Source organism: Prosopis cineraria, unplaced genomic scaffold (genome assembly GCF_029017545.1).
Source record: "Prosopis cineraria cultivar Desert tree isolate PC_DT_omini unplaced genomic scaffold, ASM2901754v1 PC5, whole genome shotgun sequence".
In the NCBI taxonomy this organism is placed as follows: domain Eukaryota; kingdom Viridiplantae; phylum Streptophyta; class Magnoliopsida; order Fabales; family Fabaceae; genus Prosopis; species Prosopis cineraria.
The window spans coordinates 35,251,773-35,270,655 of record NW_026555336.1 but is presented as its reverse complement, the minus strand read 5'-3'; the positions used below and the strand labels follow the sequence as shown (position 1 = coordinate 35,270,655).

The following is an 18,883-nucleotide window of genomic DNA, read 5'->3' as shown; positions in this document are numbered from 1 at the left end:
CAGGTGTCTAATAGTTTTTTTTTTTTTTAAGAATGAAAATGTTTATTAAAAATGCTATCTCTCCAAATTTCATATTTTACATCAAATCTAAAATCACATGATCACATCTGAACTAAACTCATATGATCGATCAAATCTAATGCTTGATGAGCCCATTAGTTTATAATTATTAATATTAATGTACTCTCTCTAATTTTACAATGAGTCATTTTTTACAGAAAAAATGACAATGAAATTCTTTTGAAATGTACAAATAATAAGTTGCTTTCTCAAAATCATAATTTTTCTGAAGTCCTTAGAGACTTTCTATCATTAATGAATTTATATAATTATTAAATTATCCTCATTGAAAATAAATTATTCACAAGTTTTATTTAAATATTCACAACTTTCTTTTTTATATTCACAACAATGCAACAACATATAAAGAATTAACATGCGGAGTTGTGATTTTTTATTACATTATTGTAAATATAAGAAGGAAAGTTGTGAATATTTAAACCAAAATTTATGAATTATTTATTTTCAATAAGAGCAATTTAATAATTTATATAAACTCATTAATGATAAAAAAATTTTTAAAAATTTAAAAAAAATTATAACATTTTGAGAGATTAAATTATTATTTATACATTTTAGAAGAATTTTGTTATCATTTTTTCTTTTTTAAGTTTTAACTATTTCATCAAAAATGCAAAAGTAGTTAACTAATGCTATTAAAAATTTTAAATTTTTACTTTTATTTTTGAAAGAAGTAGCAAAGTTCAGGAAAAATGATAAAAAGATCTTTTTAAATTAAATTTTAAGTGTTAAATTTTAAAAATTTATAATTTAATATTTTAAGTTTGTAACTACGTTGTGATGAATTTATAATTTATTTTTTAAATTTTAACATAATTAAAAAATAAAAAATTATTTTTTCTGCTAAAATTTAAAATATGAGTTATAAATTTTTAAAATTTAATAATTAAAGATTAACTTAATCATTTTAATATATTTCTGTCATTCTCCCGAAAGTTTATTGTTAATCACGGGAATCAAATCTTAACGAGAGTAACGAAACAAAAGAGGTTGGCGCTTAAAAAAAAAAAAAAAAAAGGTTGGCGCGGAACTAATTAAAACGCGCATCATGATAGACATGAAGTTGACTTCCAAGTTTCACGAGCCTTTGGAATTTTGAGTTTTGGTTCCATTCAAACTCGGAAGCAGAATGGGGGTGGTGGTTCTGCCTTTTCTGGGATGATGATGGCCGAGTGTGCCCAGGTTGGCTTAATCATTGTCAGCAAATCAGTCATGTCTGAAGGGATGAGCAGCCTTGTTTTCGTCTTCTTCTCCAACTCCCTCGCTTCCCTCCTTCTGCTTCCTTCTTCCTTGCTTGTCCACAGGTATCTTCTCTTTCATCACATAACCCTAATGTTTATTCTATTGGATATCGCAGAATTGAACCTCACTTTATCAATATTTTCTTCTCTGGATTCTTGTTTTGAGTAGATCTCAACGTCCCCCAATCACAATTTCTACTCTCTGTGGATTCTTCTCACTCGGGTTGCTCGGGTAATTTGATTCCAGCTTTATTCCACACGCATATCAAAATTCAAGTGTGGTAAATTTGGTCGCAATTTCGGTTTCTAATTTCTGGGATATGTATGTTATTTCGTTGGTTCTGATAGCGGTATTTCCTTTGGCCCCAGCTATTTGGCGCAGGTATTTGGGTATGCTGGGATTTACTACAGCTCTGCTATGCTCAGTTCGGCCTTGCTCAACCTTGTCCCTGGTTTTACATTCATCCTTGCTGTTGCTTTTGGGTTAATCTTCTCCGTCATGCAACTGAAAATTCTGGTTTTACATTTTCTGATGCTGTTTTATACTGTTATTGCCAACTCATATATTGATTCCTTAAGCCGAGACATGATAAAGTAGGAGTACACGGACCATATTGTGGATTTTCAATTTCATTGTGATCAGAGCGCTATCTTCCCTCTTGTGTGCTGGTGAACTGGATAGGGTCATGGCGTTTGAAAGAAATTACTGGTTGATACTGTGGACATTAGGTTGAAATAGCGAAATTTGGGTCTTTAAGATTTCTAAAATGGTTATGTTTGTCTTTTAGTTGAGGCATGTTTTAATTCACTCTTGTCTAAATAGTGCTTTTATCCTTATCCTTTTCCATATTTGCCTTGTAGAACAAATGATTCTCTTTCATTAGTCAGTTATGATATACGTAGTTATGCGCTCATGCCACTTTCACAGGAATAATGTGTTAAATCTTTTGTTGTTGTCACTCACAAGTTGCATAGACTGCAAGCCCATTTGCAATTTTGTAAGGCTTGCTTATAAATCACATCTTCTAGTGTCCATCACGTGGCTACTTCACATACAATCCGTTGAATCTGCTTATAAGCTGGCCTTGCATTGAAATGAGTCTGAATAACCTTGTTGCTGTTCAGACAAACTTTTGGGAGAGAACTGGTATTGTAAGGAGCCCCTTGCTGAATTGCTCATAAGATAAAAGTGAGGTTATCTGGTTTTCAAGGTTATATATATATATATATATATAATGGACTTTAGATAGTCAAATTTGCACTTAAAGTCAAGTGTACAGCAAAGGATGACATAGTTATCTTTTTGTTCAGTCTTTTAAAGGAATTTATTTATCTAAACTGAGCTGATTGAGCTTGGTGGTTTCAGGATGGAGAGGTTGAATTGGAGAAGTTATAGTAGCCTGGCTAAATCTCTCGGAACCATAATATCAATTGCTGGTGCATTTGTTGCAACTCTTTACAAAGGCCATCCACTTCTGACAAGGCTATTACCTTCAGACGTGTCTCAACTACAACTTTTCTCACAGGAGTCTAATTTTGTCTTGGAGGATTATTTCTTGCGGCAGATTGTGTGATGGCTTCAGTATATATTATTGCACAGGTAAAATCGTTAAGCAGTACTAAGAAAGCTTTCATGATAGTAATCCCTAAAAAATCTAACTGGAATTTATGATTTTGCAGGCTAAAATCGTGAAGAAATATCCAGCAGAGTTGATTGTAGTGTTCTTTTATTGTTTCTTTGTGGCCATTCTATCCGGCGTGACCTGCTTGTTTCTGGAAAGAGACGCAAGTGCATGGAGCTTACAGCCCAAGTCGAGATTGCTTTCAGTTCTGTACTCGGTAATGAAACTATAAATGACTCTAACCCTTCATTTGGATGGGGAAAAAAATAGAGAAGAAGGAAAACTAGGAGGGAGAATTCCTAAAAATAGTAAAAAAATTATTATTTTTGGAAATTTCTCCTTGTTTTCTCTCCTCCTTATTTTCTTCCCAATATTCTCTCCATCCAAAACAAGCCTAAATGTTACAAGTAATGATAACTACATGACATGACATAGCCACTCTGAGACCTCATTTGTGAACATGTTCAGGGGGTGTTTGGTTCTGCATTTCAAGTCGGTGTTACTACGTGGTGTCTCCACCAGACAGGACCTGTTTTTGTCTCTATGTTTAAGCCCATAGGAATTGTCATCTCAGTGGTTGCAGGTGTCATCTTCCTCGGAGAATCATTTTATCTTGGAAGGTAGTCTCTCTCTCTCTCTCTCTCTGTACACGCGCGCGCATATAGAAAGTATTATCATGGTGTTTGGTTGTATTGCTGAGGATACTGCCTCTAAGACATCGTTTTTTGAATTCCAATGCAGTTTGGTTGGTGCTATTGTGATAGTTGTTGGTTTCTATTCTGTGTTGTGGGGGAAAGCCAGAGATGTTGAGGATGGTGGCATGAGAATCTTAGAATCAAGTGGTGAAAACACTCCACTTTTGAAGTAAAATGATCAGCTTTAAGAGATACAGGAGAGGCTTCGTCTTCATTCGAATTTTTATCAGCGCAACTTCTAATGTTGTATAGCTCTGCAGAGTGAAAGAGTAAGCTCTGAGAGATATCTATTTATGTGTTGGGGCGAGGACTGAGACACTTGAAACAGAACTTTGTACTTTAAGCTTGTAAATATGATTTGTGTACCAAATCTTTCACTACACATACATGTACTTCATTTAGAAGTATGATTTCATTGTTATGAATGATGTAAAGAGGAGTTATTTTAAAATTGCTTGAATAAAAAATCAGTTTAAGTTTAAATGCTTTTATTTATTAGTATTTTTTATATGAAAAAGGTGCGCTTGAGTGGGTTTCCACAAGTGCTGATGCGGCCAAGTTTGAAATGAAAAATTGTAGAAAAATTTCTCAGATATTTCCAGGATAGCATGTCGTTTATATATTGTTTAATTAAAAAATTAAATCAAATAAAACGGGATTCATTTGATACTAAAATAATATATATTTTTATCGTAGAGTCTCATATTTTATCTAATATAGTTTTATCAGTAAATAATTAGAAAATTGTATGAGGTTGTACTTTATTATCTATTATAATTATAATATCATTACATGAATAAATTACATTGTTTGATTTAATTGTAGGGAACATTATGTATAAGTTTCGTGGAGTAGCCTTATTGTGTGAAATTTGAAAAACGTGGTTAGGTCTTTTGAAACTTAAGTGTAATTTAAAATTAGACTGTAAAGATGATAATATCCTTATAAAACATATATTACATTAATTAAATAATTAATTTACAATACTTCATCAGCAATTGATAATTATAATTATAATTTTTTACAATTATAATTTACATATTCAATAGTTAAATAATTATGTGTTATTAACAAAGTTTAACATTAATTGTTTACAATTACTTCATCAACAATTTATAAATATAACTTAAACCTTTACAATTATTACTTCATATATTTAATTGTTAAATTGATCGGTTTAACTATTAAATATATGGAGTTACAGTTGTAGAATATTAAAATTATAGTTGTAAATTGATGATAAAGTAAATATAAGTTATTTAATTAATGTAATGTATATATGCTTGATAGGGACATTATTATCTTTTTATTTTAATTTTAAATTATACTCAAATTCTAAAGTTTTTCGTTATAGTTTCTGAATTTGGCAAGATTTAATAAATAAATTAGTCCCACATAACCTATGTATAATATTTCCTTAATTGTATGCGCTTGTCGTCCTTTTGGACGGTTGGCTAGAATTAAAAAGCAACCATGAAAGGTTTTGAATTGTTTTTACTTTTTATTACGCCACAAAATTTAATAACATTTAAATAAATCTTGAAAAAATAAAAATGATGTTTTTGAGAAAACCCTTGAATAATTATCCCTTTTGTATATTGCGCAAGAAAACAATATCTAATTTTCCATATTTGGAAATATATATAAGGAGAACGGAAATTCATATTTGGAAACATTTGATTCATCTGGACCTCTCCAATTCTGATTTTTGGATTGGATTTGGACCTCTTTATATATTTATTGTATTAGTAAAAGTTAAAATATGTTGATGGATATTGATTTAATTAGCAAGAATTTGACTTACAATTTATAAAATGATAAGTTTAAATTTTATTATTTATATGCAAATCTTATTATTGGTAAGCGATCTATAACTAGTTTTATAAACATTCTTAGAGCTCGAAAACATTTTCCAACTTTAGTGAATCTTAAATTCAACTCACATAAACTTAATTAAAGAAGTTAAAATATTTATTTTATTTTTTATATTTTTATTTTACTTAATTATATGTTTCCTATGCTTGAGAACTTTACAAATTATTTATAAATTTTAGTGAATCCACATCCCTACCAATCACCTCATTTTACGAGTCATGAGCACCAACTTGATTGGTATTGGTACTCGCATAATTGCAATTAATCCTAGACGTAGATGATTTAATTTAAAAATTACATGCTTGTGATATTTTAATCAAAACAAACAAGAACTATGATGGATGATTTATCTTTTTCAACGATTTATATATATATATATATATATTTCAAACGGTTTTCTTAAGATTTAATCGAGTGTTTCTTCACTACACGCCAATTGGAAGAGAAGAATTCAAAAACTAATCGTTTAAATTGAAGGTAGGCCCTCCATGGTCTGAAATGCTCAAATGCCTACCACGAAAGCATTCTCCATCTTACCAAAAAAATCTTCCACCATTCATCTTTGTTTTTCTGTGGGGCAGTTAGATTCACAAAACTATGTTTGAATAAGCCACAGGATGCCATGCATTTAAATATATATTCCTCCATTCATCTTTATGTAACTTATTTTCTTGAAAAAAATTGATAGTGTTTTTTATAAATCAATTTGTATGAAAAGATTGATTATTAATTATTGTCTTTTAATTTCATCCTTTTATAATTTACTATAAGTATGATAAGATGTTGCATATAAGAGATGGCTATTTTAAAATTTGTGTTTTTAATAAGACTAAAATAAAAAATATATTTCTAAACAATATCAATAATTTACTTATCTTGCTGGTTTCCGTGATGCATTACAAATAACTTGTAGTTGTCGTATTTATTATTATAACACATTTTTCTAAAAAAAATATAATGTTAAAAAATATAAGATATTTTGAATTTTTTAAGGTGTAATTAATAATTTTTTTAAAAAATACTCTTAATTAGATATATAATTAATAAATTTTTTTAATTAAAATATCCTATTAAATAAAAGTAAACATGAAACGAGTCTGTAATTTTAAAAATAGTTAACATGTAATTCATTTAAACGTGCCTTCTAATACTGAAATGAGGGAGACTACCAAAGGAGTAAACAATAATTTTTTTTTTTTTTTGGGAATCTGACAGCAAAGAAATGACAGAGACCCAAAATTTATAAGAAAACATGAGTGGGGAGTGTGTTCGCGACATGGGTGATAAGAATTAACGATTTAAAACAGGGAATCTAATCGAGACGTCAGCTTTTGATCCCTTGTTTAATATTTAGGGACACTCGAGTAGCAGCTTCACTTAAAAGTAGCTTCACCACTCTGTGAAAGGCTGTCCCAATTCTCCATGCATCTTCTCTTCCTCCCTCTGTTTTTATACTCTGACAAGAATCATCAAACAAACAAATCAGTTCTCTCGCATAATTACAGGGTATAGGTTCTCAGACTCGGAAGTCTCTCTGACTATTATTAAGAGAACCCTTCTGTTTAGTAGCATATATAATTTGTCAGCCAAAGAAACAGAAGATTAATGGAGGCTAAGACCCAGATATGGGAAGTGATGCCATTTATAGTGATGGTCATCATGGAAGGATGCACTATTGGACTAACTATTTTCGCCAAAAGTGCCTTAACTAATGGACTGAGTCCTTTTGTGTTCATTGTATATGCTAATTCTCTGGCCACTTTAATACTCTTCCTCTTTTCCTTTCTAATGCACTCTAATGACAGATCTCTGCCGCCAACTTTCACTTTTTCCATGTTTATGAGATTCTTGTTCCTGGGTCTTACAGGGTATAGTCTCTTTCACAGTTTTATAATCTATATTCCATTTGAATGCACGTTCCGATGAATATTCATCACCTTTCTCTTCTGTTTTTTTTTTTTTTTTTTTTGCAATTGATGGGTTTTGCAGGATAACTATGACTCAGACATTTTCATTCCTGGGTCTTAGCTATAGTTCACCAATACTTGTATGTGCAATGGGTCACTTGATCCCCTCCTCCAATTTCCTCCTCTCTCTCATTCTCAGGTGGCTTTTGAATGTTTTAACAATCACTTTCTAGCGTGTCTTTTTACAATTTTCTGATGATAATCTGCTGAATCGACTTAACTGATACTGTCTAAAGGAAGAAATATGCAAACTTTAGAAGCTCTGCCATGTTATTCCAAGTGATGGGCACTCTGATTTCAATAATGGGAGCAGCTGTGTCTGAGTTCTTCAAGGGCCCACTTATAAGGCACTCTTCTCACCAACTTCGCCATGCTAAGCAATTTTTCGTCTTCTCTTCAGCACCAGAGTTTTGGATTCTTGGTGGAGTTTTGCTTGCTGCTGCTTCTTTCTCAGTTTCACTTTGGAATTTTATGCAGGTTGGAATCCTTTTTCATAAAATTCATGGGAATACACCTTTCAACTTGTAGCTTTAATCTGTATACCTTGATTTATGGTGATGCATGACCAAACTTTGTTCTTTGCTTTAGAAGGAAACTGTTAAGCTCTACCCAGAACCAATGAAGGTTATCTGTTATTATAACTTTCTTGGGACAATCCTAAGTGCAATAGTATCGTTGATGGTTGAGAGAGACTCAGATGCGTGGAAGCTAAAACACAAGATGGAGCTCATTCTCATTGTGTTAACTGTAAGCATTAGTTTATTATCATTTACATTCAAGAACATTTTTTAATGGCTGGAACAATGAATACTGACCAGAAGTTTGATTACATGGCATATCAAATCATTATATAGGCTTTATTTGGGGGTGTGATTCGCCCCACCATCCAAGTCTGGTTCACACGCCTGAAGGGTCCATTTTATTTTCAAGTGTTCAAACCCTTTGGCATTGCCTATGCAACTATTTGTGGGGTCACTTTCTTTCCAAATAGCCTTCATTACGGAAGGTACCTAGATTTTTCTAATATAAAATGTATATTATATATGTATATGTTCATGTTCAATGATATTTTTGTATTGGTAATAAAAATATAAAATATTTGTTGCAGTGTGGTAGGAGCAACCATAATTGGAATAGGGTATTATAGTGTGATATGGGGACAGATCAAGGAAGATGAAGACAAAATTGGCTGTGACGATAGCTCAGATTCCTTGGACAAGAAAGAGCCTCTGTTGCAAGAAAACAAGGAAATGGAAGTGTAGACAAAGCTTCATCAGAAGGCGAGGCCGGGGAAGTCAACTATTATCCAGAAGCTTCCTCTCTGTTCCCTTGTTATTGAAGCCCGGTGCTAGTGTGTATGGGATTGTCTTTGAGATTTCATCTGATGTAAAATGTAAATATTTGTAAAAGTTGTAATTGAAAGTGTCTATGTGATTAAAAATTTGGTCAGCCAGGGGACCAGCCATCCTTTTGTTTTTTTATTTGCCCTTCATCTTGCCTGCTACTATTTTTTATTCAGAGCATCAGAACCCTCATATCAGAACTTAGTTCTGCTCTCCACACAGGATTCAGTTAATTTGCTCATTCTCTTACCAAATTATATGTACATTTGCACAAGTTTCTGTATGAGAAATTGCCCAATTGAGTATTATGAGTGTCTCATGTTAGTGGTGTTCTAGATCTATAAAATTTTACTTCAATCTTTCATTTGCCTTTGTTTTGTTTTTTATGTCTCTTTTAGTTCTTTGCAGTGTTTCGAAAGCCAAATCGAACCTGATATCCGACCTATTTGACCGCCGCCCGTTGATCAAAACAGCCTGGTCCAATAGTTGAACCTGATTGACTCAGGTTGACCTGACTGGTTTTGAGAGAACTAGATGTGACTCAGAAACCAAGCGGGTCAACCTGATTCAAAGCCAAAAATTAAAAAAAAAAGAAGAAATTTAGGTCAAATTGCTCAGATTTACGTTTTTTTTTCTAATCTTCAGTTCTCTTTTATCTTATCTTATCTCATTTCTAATCTCTTTTTCACAACTTAGGCTTAATCTTTAACCTCTCCTCTAACTTTTGCCTCTAGCTCTAGTGATTAACATTTGACATCGAGATCGAAAGCTTATGAATCGTGAAATGATAGCATGCCTTTAGCTTCAACATTTTGCTTCGAGATCGCAAGCTTATGTCAACATACCTTTGCCTCTAGCTTCAGTGGTCCATGTTTAGCCTTTAATATCGAGATCTCAAGCACCATTGACAAATTAATATTTTATTTATATATTTATGCATATAAATATTATTTTTATTTAATTTTTATGTTGTCAGTTTGACCACCAATCTATCCGATTAAACTATAAAAACTGCGGCCCATTGTTCTTTTCAATCGACATCCTATTCGGGTTTCAAAACATTAATTCTTTATTTAGCTTTATAATTCGGTTATTATTTTTCTCAAAAGTAAAAGTTATTTTAGAAGTATCGTTTTATTTCTTCCAACTATTCAATTTAGGCGTACTCTTAAATCAGTATATAACGACAAAATATATAAGACGTCGCACTATTAATGAATTATTAGCCATGCAGCTTATCAGTTTTCGTATGATATTTCAGATCATGATTATTTCATGTCAGTGACATGTCAAGTAGTTTCATTATGTCATCAGAATCTAGCTATTGACTTGGGATGTGTTTCGGAGTCCAATAGGAACGCATAAAACACCCGTTTCCAAATTTAACAAATTAATTAATGGATCTAGAAAACCGTCAGGCACACAAACATATTCTTAGTCATTATTCCCTTGCAACTTCATTAAATTCTCAAACTCAATCATTAATGGGATAAACTGACCAAATAAAGTAGGACAATAGACTCATTAATACAATAAACATGAATGGAAAAAAACGACGTCCAGAGAACCAAACCCAGCATATATATCATCAAATGGGAAACGGTACAGCCACATTATTTATGAATCCGTTAGTTTACCAGTCGTCCAAAGATATCTGACCTCTTTATGCCTTTTGAATATAGGCATCCACCTCATGGAAGTTCTTGAGTGCAAACTCTTTGATCACGTCTGGATCAGGAACCTCATGGCTTGCCTTCTCATACTCACACCACCACTTCACTAGGGTCCCATCTCCCTTGGGCTCTAAACTCATGTGTGCCTTGAAAAGCTTGAAGTACATCAGCAAGTCTCCTTCAATCACAGTATAGGACAGCGTCTTCTTTGCATCATCCAGAGTATCAATCCTCTCTTTTGATGTCTTCACAATTGGAGATCCTGCAAGATAATACATAGACAGGCATGATCTTTCCTGTTACAAGGGTTTACTGTTAGAAGCATGCCGATTCTCTCAGAGACCAATGAACAAACAGGATGACTGCATCAGCAACAAGAAGAGAATTAATGTAAGTTGATAATATACCGTCACCGTAGGTGGTATGGCGGACAGAACCAACAGACTTGCCATCACCCTCAAGGATTTCAATGCTCTTATAGTCCTGAGGGAAGGCCTTGGGGAAGATAGTTGCAGAGTCTTTAATGGTAGCCCAGAACTTGTCAGCATGAGACTTCACGTGGACTTCAACCTCAAGCTTTCCAGTGGCAGCCATGGTGGTGTTGTGAAGGAGAATGGAATCAAGAAATGGAGAGAGATACAATGTGAGGAGATGAAAAATGAGGAAGAAGAATAAATAGGGATGAGACAGCAATTGAGGACAAGAGACACAATAAATTCATTAGAAACTGGTTGAACCACCACATTAAGAAGCGCCAGGGAAGAGAATGAAATTTGCAGGTAAATTGGTTGTGAGGAAATTGATGCTTGGGACCCCAGTAGCAATGTTGCCACGGATGGGTGGCTGAGAGTTGTGTATGATCAATTAAATCGTTTTAAAGCTTTTGTCCAAAAAACTAATTATTATTATTATTTGAAGCGCGTTTCCACAGTGTGTGCGATGAGTTATAATTACTGAAAAATTGCTTTCTTGGGCAAAAATAAAACCTTGAATTCTGGGCATTAGCCCTGGAACTTGGTTATCGGAATGGGGCTGACTGCATTATCCTTAAGCTACGACATTTATAAATTTATAAATTATTATTGTAATAATAATAAGTAGCGAATAATATGATTCATTTCAAACTTGTATTAATGTATGAGGGGTCTCTTCTTTAGTTACATCAATTATAAATTGTACTCCCTTGTTTCTATATATAAAAGAAAAAAATTATATCATACAATTTAAGAATGTTAGTTAACAATAATAATTATTTCTGAAAATAAAGAAATTAGATTAAAATGTCTTGTATTAATCAACATAAATATACATTAATTATTTCTCATTAATATAAATTATGAGGAGTGATTTAAGAAATATATAATAAATGCTTATTGAAAGATGTGATTTTACTTATATAAAAAAACAAGTAAAAAGTGATAGTTTTTTCCTACAAATAAAAACAAAAGAAGTATTTTATTATAAATAAATTAGTTTCTCCTACAAATAGAAACAGATGAAGTGTTTTATTATAAATAAATTGATAATATAATATCTTTTAAATTTGAAATCAAGATTTTTTGAATAGAACTTCATCTAATTAGAACTTATTTGTGTTCAATAAAAGTGTCATTTTTATTTTCCTTTTTCTTTAATTACTTCATTTTAATTAATTTGAAAAGATTCCCATTAAATTTCACAGATTACTCAGGTCATAGTCTTAATCTATATTATTTTCTTAAATTTGATAGATGTATTTCCCTCTATCTATTATTTAGATAAAAGAGTAAATTAATCCTTAAACTTGAGGTCCAAGAATATCTATGATCCTAAATTCATTATTTGTGTAATATTTCTCTTCAACTTTTGAAAAAGGTGTAATTTGGTTCTATTGTTAAAAAAAATTAAATTTAACCGTTAATTAACTAGAAAATGATAGAAAATTACTTCAAAAGTTACAAAAAAGATCAATAAAATTTTCTTAATCTTTTTTGTAGTTTTTGGGTTCTTTATTATAATTTTTGATATTTTTTGCAATTTTTTTAAATCATTTTTTGTCATTGTGCACCACTTTCAAAAGTTGGAGGACACTGTAATAAATAATGAGGATATTCTAAACACTTCTGGATCTATAATTTATAGGTCAATTTTCTCATTTTTCCTTATTATTTTGCAAATACATGCAAAATCCATGAATTATATAAAATTCTTGAGGCTTTTTTTACAGCTTTATTAAAAACTAAATCATAATTCTTTTGTGCCAAAAAAAAACTTTAATTGAAAAAAATTAATGATAAAAATTTTAAAAATAGACATCAAATAGTATAAAATAAATGATATTTTGCAATAAAAAAAGGTTAAATGGAACTTGTTCAACTAAGAACTAAACGTAAGAATGCGAGGTTGGTTTGCAAGTGCGTAACAACCTGGTAGCACTGTTGGTGATGTGGCCATGGTCATGCAAAACTATAATATGTTAATTTTAGTGAGAAATAGAAAATGGGCAGTCGAAATTAATTTAGCTATGAGATAGGCACGTCACGTCAATTTATTTTTATTCTACAATTTCTTTAAGGATTTTCGCATATATAATATATGTTAAGGATTAAATTAAATAAATAATTTAATATTTATTATATTTTATATTATGACTCATTTTTATATTTATCAATGATATACCATTCTTTATTAATGATAAACTTTTTGTGAATTTTAAATTTTTAATGATAAATTCATTATATATCCATAATAAACTATTTATACACAATATAAACTAACCATATTTTTAAATTTTTAAAAATTTAATTCATATTTTTTGGCTACAAGATTTTTTTTGACTAGTGGGCCATATTTATTTCTGTCTCAATTTATCCCAATTTAATTTTGGGAGAAAAAAAGTTAGGTCTTCAATTTTTTTTTAATAAAACTTGAATTGAAAATATTAATTTAAGCAGTTACCAATAAAAAGTTTTATTACAATTTAAGAGTTATATTGGATATTTAAATATTTTTTTTAATTGAATCTCTTTGATTTGTAATTGTTTAAATCAATATCTTCAACTTAACTTTGAAAAGAAAAACTGTCAAAGATTTATTGTTATTAATTTAATGTTTTAGGATCTAATTATTATTCTCTCTTTTAATTTTTGATTTGTGGATTATTAGTAGTCTTTAACCGTCTATATTGATCGTTGAAAGGATATTATTCAAATTTATGGTTTCATTTAATAAACCAGTAACTAGTCTTAATGGTAAGATGTTGATCTTGTTGGTGGGGGTTACTCTTTAAAGATCAACAAAAGTAGAGATGATGGAGAAGGTTGTGCACATATTTTTCAAGGCATGTTCAACACTTTACCTTATGTTTAATTCGCCCCGCTTATTTTAGTTTTTGAATGAAAGTTAAGTTGATCGTGAATTTCTTCATGATACAATAAAGACCATTGAATATGAAGTTCACTATCAATACTCAAGTCAAGACAACAAAAATTTTACAAAATAATAATTTGACTTCATCTCTTGTGCACTCAAAGAATAAAAGCAATGAGTTTCAATAGATACATGTACAAAATGAGTGTTTGTAAATGGTATTTATAAGTATTGAAGTGATGCCTTGAAGTAATACCTTTTAAATATAAAACTCTCATTAAAAATTATAACCAATGTTGGTTCATAATCCTTATATTGTTTAGGAATAATTTTATGTTAATTCATGAACATCCCCGCATAGTTTAATAATTAATATTAACAACTGGTTATTTATAATAATTTTTTTTTGAAAAGAAACATCATTTTAATATACGAAGAGACATAATCTCAGTGACTTTCACCTTTAGGTTTTTTTAACCTTCCAAATGTGCCTTTAGAATTTAGAGAGACATAATATTGAGAACTATAACTTTCTACATAATTGTTCATATTGCTTACCGCAAATGCACGGGTCGTAGTAAATAATATAATGAAAATAAAGTATTGTTTCCTCGAGAATTTGTTTAAACAATGATCAAACAAAAGATTAAGTGAGTTCAATCAAGTTGAGTCAAACATAATTAGATGAATATGATTTTGCAAACTAAATTAATACTAAAAAATAAAGAAAAATAACTTCAAACATAAATTGAGAGTTAGGATTATTTATCCCCTTATATCTCATAACACCAAATTACCTCCTCTCCTAAATGCTTTTAATGAAATAAGTGCTAATCTAGAGTTCTAAAAATACTTGGACAAGCTCTCTCAAGTCATGAACAAGTGTATAGGAACATAGTGTTAATCCATACAAGGGTTCTAAATAACTCTAGAACAAAGTGTTTAGCTACTCATCATAATCATCCAAAAGACAAATACATAAAATATTTAGACCCATATCAGAATATAAGAGAGAAAAGGGAAGAGGAACAAAAAAACTAAAGAAAATGAGCTCCAAATGTCTTCAAAACTCCATTCTCTTGGACCCAACTCTTTCAATGCCCAAATCCTAGCACATTAAGCTCCAAATGGTTGTTCAAAGTTTGAAGAATGCATTCTAGATTGAGTTCTCAGCATATATACGTCCTAGCCATTCAATTTTTGATAAATGAAACGTAGCGTTTTTCTGACAGCGGCAAAGTTACAACTTTGGGATGACTTTAGTAGTTTTGCACTGTTTTTGCAACTAACGAAAATTATTCATTTTGTGCTTGATTTTTTCATTTAAAAGCCTTCCAAAAACATCCATAAAGCTCCATAAATGCTTCTAATTAAAACTTCAACCAAAACATATGAAATTAAGCCAAAAATATCAAATCAAAGCCAAGAATACAAACACAAAATAAAATACACATTTTTTTAATTTGGGCAATAAAAACATATACAATTGAGCTAAAATAGATTAGAATATAAGGAAAATGTAATGAAATAATATGAAATTCTAGAGGTTAACAATTCACGAAAAATTCCTTAATTTATAAAGACATAAATTTTTAATTTATAAGGACATGACTTTTCAAAAAGACATCGCTTTATTTTGAAAATATTCCAACAATTCTCCACCATTTTCAAAATGATTACACAACTCTTATCATTTTGGAAATCTCATGTTTTCGGTAAAGATGTCTAAAAGACTTGAACCTTTACTTAGGAAAATATGGTTTCACCTATTTGAAATAATATGGTAGATAAAGCTTTCAACCAATTATACTATGTGAACAAGTGTGCTTAACTTACTTATAAGATCTCAAACTATTATATGCCACTTAAGTTGACACTCTTATTTGGCCTTGTGATCATATCCTTTTCATGAGATTTTTCAGAGTCAAGCCCTTAGACTCCTAAAAGCAACATCACTTTACTCTCATATAGGTAGACTCCGTTAAGAACACTACTATGATTAGTGCTCCATTAAATATATGCTTACAAGTCTATTGAGAGTCAAACCTCAACTTTTACCTTTTAGTCTCACGGTTACCTGTAACATCCCAATTTAAATTTTAATAATTAATTTGGGTTAATAGAAATTTTGAAAAAAATATTTAGAGGTAAGCAAATTATTAGGAGATGATTGTTAAATCTAATTAGGATATAATTCTAAATTAAAATAAAAAAAATAATTAATTAATTAAAAAAATTAAATATTATTATATTATTATTAAAAAAAAAAAGAAAATAAAATATATAAAAGAGAGAGAAGAAGAAGAAGAAGTGGCTGTGCTTTGGCGCTCTCCATGCAATCATAACATATATAATAATAAAAAAATAAGAAAAAGAAAGAAGGAATATTAAATAAATAAAAAAAATGAAATGAGAAAAGGGAAAAAGAATTCACGGGTGTACAATTGAAGAAGACAAAAGAAAGAGAATAAAGGTCGTGGGACCCACGCTTGTTTAAAAAAACACTTTGTCTTATTTCATCTATTTCTCTTCCTTCTTTCTACATCTGCGTCTGGTGCGAACAGAGAGCGAGCGAGAGAACACGATCAACGCTGTTGCGGTAGGAGCTGATTTAGAAGGTGATGCTTCATAATGGAATACTTCAAATGAGATTTTAAGTATTCTAAGACTAGGTGAGTGTTCTAAACATTTTTCTTAGTCGTTTTTTTTTTTGAGCTGCAGATTTTAAGATTTTGAAAAATTAGGGTTTGAAAGAGGGATGAATTTTTGATGAGAAAATCTGGTTGTTGAGGTTGTTGGTAGTGTAATAAATATTCTAGAGTATTATTTTGTTGATAGAATTGGAATCTGAGGCATTTGAGTTTATCCTTAGATCCCTATAGGTAGATTTTTGGTTAAATTTGAAAATATAATTGATTTGTTGATATTTAATGATTATTTGAGATGAAAAATAAATTATTATGGCTATAGAATAATGATTCTAGGCTTAAATCAAGTTTGTAATTTTTAAGTATTTTTATATGTGCGAATTTTTGGAATAAAAAGAGAAATTTTGATATTAGAAAAATATTTGAATGAAATTATTGTGAAGGAGACTATTGAACTAAGTAGATAGGTTCAATACATGAAATTAAATTTTAGAATTCAAGAGCGACTAAGACTAATTTCTTAAAAATAAATAAATAAATAAATATAAATAAAATAAAATAAATACTTAGGTGTTAGAGTATGAGTGAAAATTGTGTTGATAAAATTATTGACACAATGGGCTATGATTAATTGTAGATTAATTTTTTTTGACACCATTCAAGCTTTGGAAAGCTTTGGAAGTGTTGTAACTTGAGGGATAACCTTTGACCTCTCAAAGATTGAGGTAACCGGGGGGAAATCTATTTTATACATTTGTATGTTAATTAATTAATTATGTTGGTGAAATAAAAGAACACACACACACACACACACACACACACACATATTTAAATTTAAAATAGTTGTTTGTAATGCATGTGGTTTTGTTGAGACTTTATGATTTGTGACCAAGTTAATTGTGACTTTGTATAAGTAATGAGATTGATGTTGATGATGATGTGCACAATCTTGACTATAAATTATGAATTATATATATGAGTTTTTAAATGTATTTTTTTATTAGTATGATCATATGGCGGGAGTTCGCCTTAGTGAAGGAGTTAGCGATTATACAAAATTCATATGGTACTTGGCTATTAATGTAACAGCCCTCCGCTCACCCCCCCCCACCGAGGTCTTTTGCGGCGCTGGACACTCTCCCCCCAGGCCCCACAACAGGGCGACCCCACCCCTTACGGTGAGCATCAGGAGACAAAGGCTTCCCCGCAGTAGTTGCAGGATTATTCCCCTTGCGAGGAGCCTCCCCAGGTTCGATCCTCCAACCTCTCCTACATAACAAAGTTGAGGCTGAACCTGGTACCATTGAACCAATTTATTGATGATCTTTGAATCTGTGGCTTATGGATCAAATTCTAAACTAGATCTGAAAATATATGTTGATTTATTGAGGTTTAGATGATTATTTGGGATGAAAAATGAATTATTATGGTTATAGGATTATGATTCTAAGCTAGAGACTTAATTTTTAATTTTTGGGTAGTTTTAGGTACGAATTTATAAAATAAAAAGAAAATTTTGATAATAGAAATTAGTTTAAAATTTGATTTTTAAATTATTAATGTTTATTGATAATTAAAAGAGGAGTTAAAAATTTTACTTAATAGTATAACTATAGATTTGTATTAAGATTGAGATTAGGAATTTTTATATTTTTAATTCTATTATTAGAATTATTTTATTAGTTTCAATTGAAACTAATATTTATAAATAATATGTTATTTGTAGATTGTATTACTGGTGAAGATTGTGGGGAGAGAAATTTAAGGAATAATTTATTTAAAAAGCCACAGGTAACATGCTTTTAATTTATGATTAGTGTTACTTCTTCTTGTTATTGGGTGATTATTGAGAAAATTATGAATAATGTAACAGCCCTCCGCTCACCCCGCCCACCCGAGGTCTTTTGCGGCGCTGGACACTCTCCCCCCAGGCCCCACAACAGGCGACCCCACCTTACGGTGAGCATCAGGAGACAAAGGCTTCCCCGCAGTAGTGTGCAGGATTATTCCCTTGCGAGGAGCCTCTCCAGGTTCGATCCTCCAACCTCTCCTACATAACAAAGTTGAGGCTGAACCTGGTACCATTGAACTGGTTCAATGGTACCAGGTTCAGCCTCAACTTTGTTATGTAGGAGAGGTTGGAGGATCGAACCTGGAGAGGCTCCTCGCAAGGGGAATAATCCTGCACACTACTGCGGGGAAGCCTTTGTCTCCTGATGCTCACCGTAAGGGGTGGGGTCCCCTGTTGTGGGGCCTGGGGGGAGAGTGTCCAGCGCCGCAAAAGACCTCGGGTGGCGGGGTGAGCGGAGGGCTGTTACAATTAACCGATAATCCTAGGGGTTATAGCCGCTACTTACCTTATAAGGTACTGTAGCATTATTCCTATTAAG

General features: G+C 31.2%; 2 protein-coding genes and 1 pseudogene across 3 annotated transcripts; 2 read left to right on the top strand and 1 right to left on the bottom strand.

Moving 5' to 3' along the window:
* Nucleotides 1-1,132: 1,132 nt before the first annotated feature.
* Nucleotides 1,133-4,122, top strand: LOC129312049 (WAT1-related protein At5g40240-like; annotated as a pseudogene).
* A 2,819-nt stretch (nucleotides 4,123-6,941) lies between these two features.
* LOC129312048 (WAT1-related protein At1g70260-like) lies at nucleotides 6,942-9,132 on the top strand. The gene is made up of 6 exons (XM_054954611.1): nucleotides 6,942-7,382; nucleotides 7,504-7,620; nucleotides 7,718-7,958; nucleotides 8,070-8,228; nucleotides 8,336-8,487; nucleotides 8,590-9,132. Exons 1-6 carry the CDS (start codon nucleotides 7,120-7,122, stop codon nucleotides 8,741-8,743), a joined length of 1,086 nt encoding a protein of 361 aa, XP_054810586.1. The 5' UTR covers nucleotides 6,942-7,119; the 3' UTR covers nucleotides 8,744-9,132.
* Nucleotides 9,133-10,284: 1,152 nt separating this feature from the next.
* LOC129312119 (MLP-like protein 423) lies at nucleotides 10,285-11,161 on the bottom strand. Of its 2 annotated transcripts, none has more exons than XM_054954713.1 (2): nucleotides 10,905-11,161; nucleotides 10,285-10,793 (listed from the first exon to the last, which is right to left on the bottom strand). In XM_054954713.1, the coding sequence occupies exons 1-2, from the start codon at nucleotides 11,043-11,045 to the stop codon at nucleotides 10,488-10,490; spliced, it is 447 nt and encodes a 148-aa protein (XP_054810688.1). In that variant the 5' UTR covers nucleotides 11,046-11,161; the 3' UTR covers nucleotides 10,285-10,487. The 2 variants fall into 2 exon arrangements, with proteins under 2 accessions (XP_054810688.1, XP_054810687.1); XM_054954712.1 differs by having other exon boundaries at nucleotides 10,285-10,759; nucleotides 10,905-11,154.
* Between the last annotated feature and the right edge of the window lie 7,722 nt (nucleotides 11,162-18,883).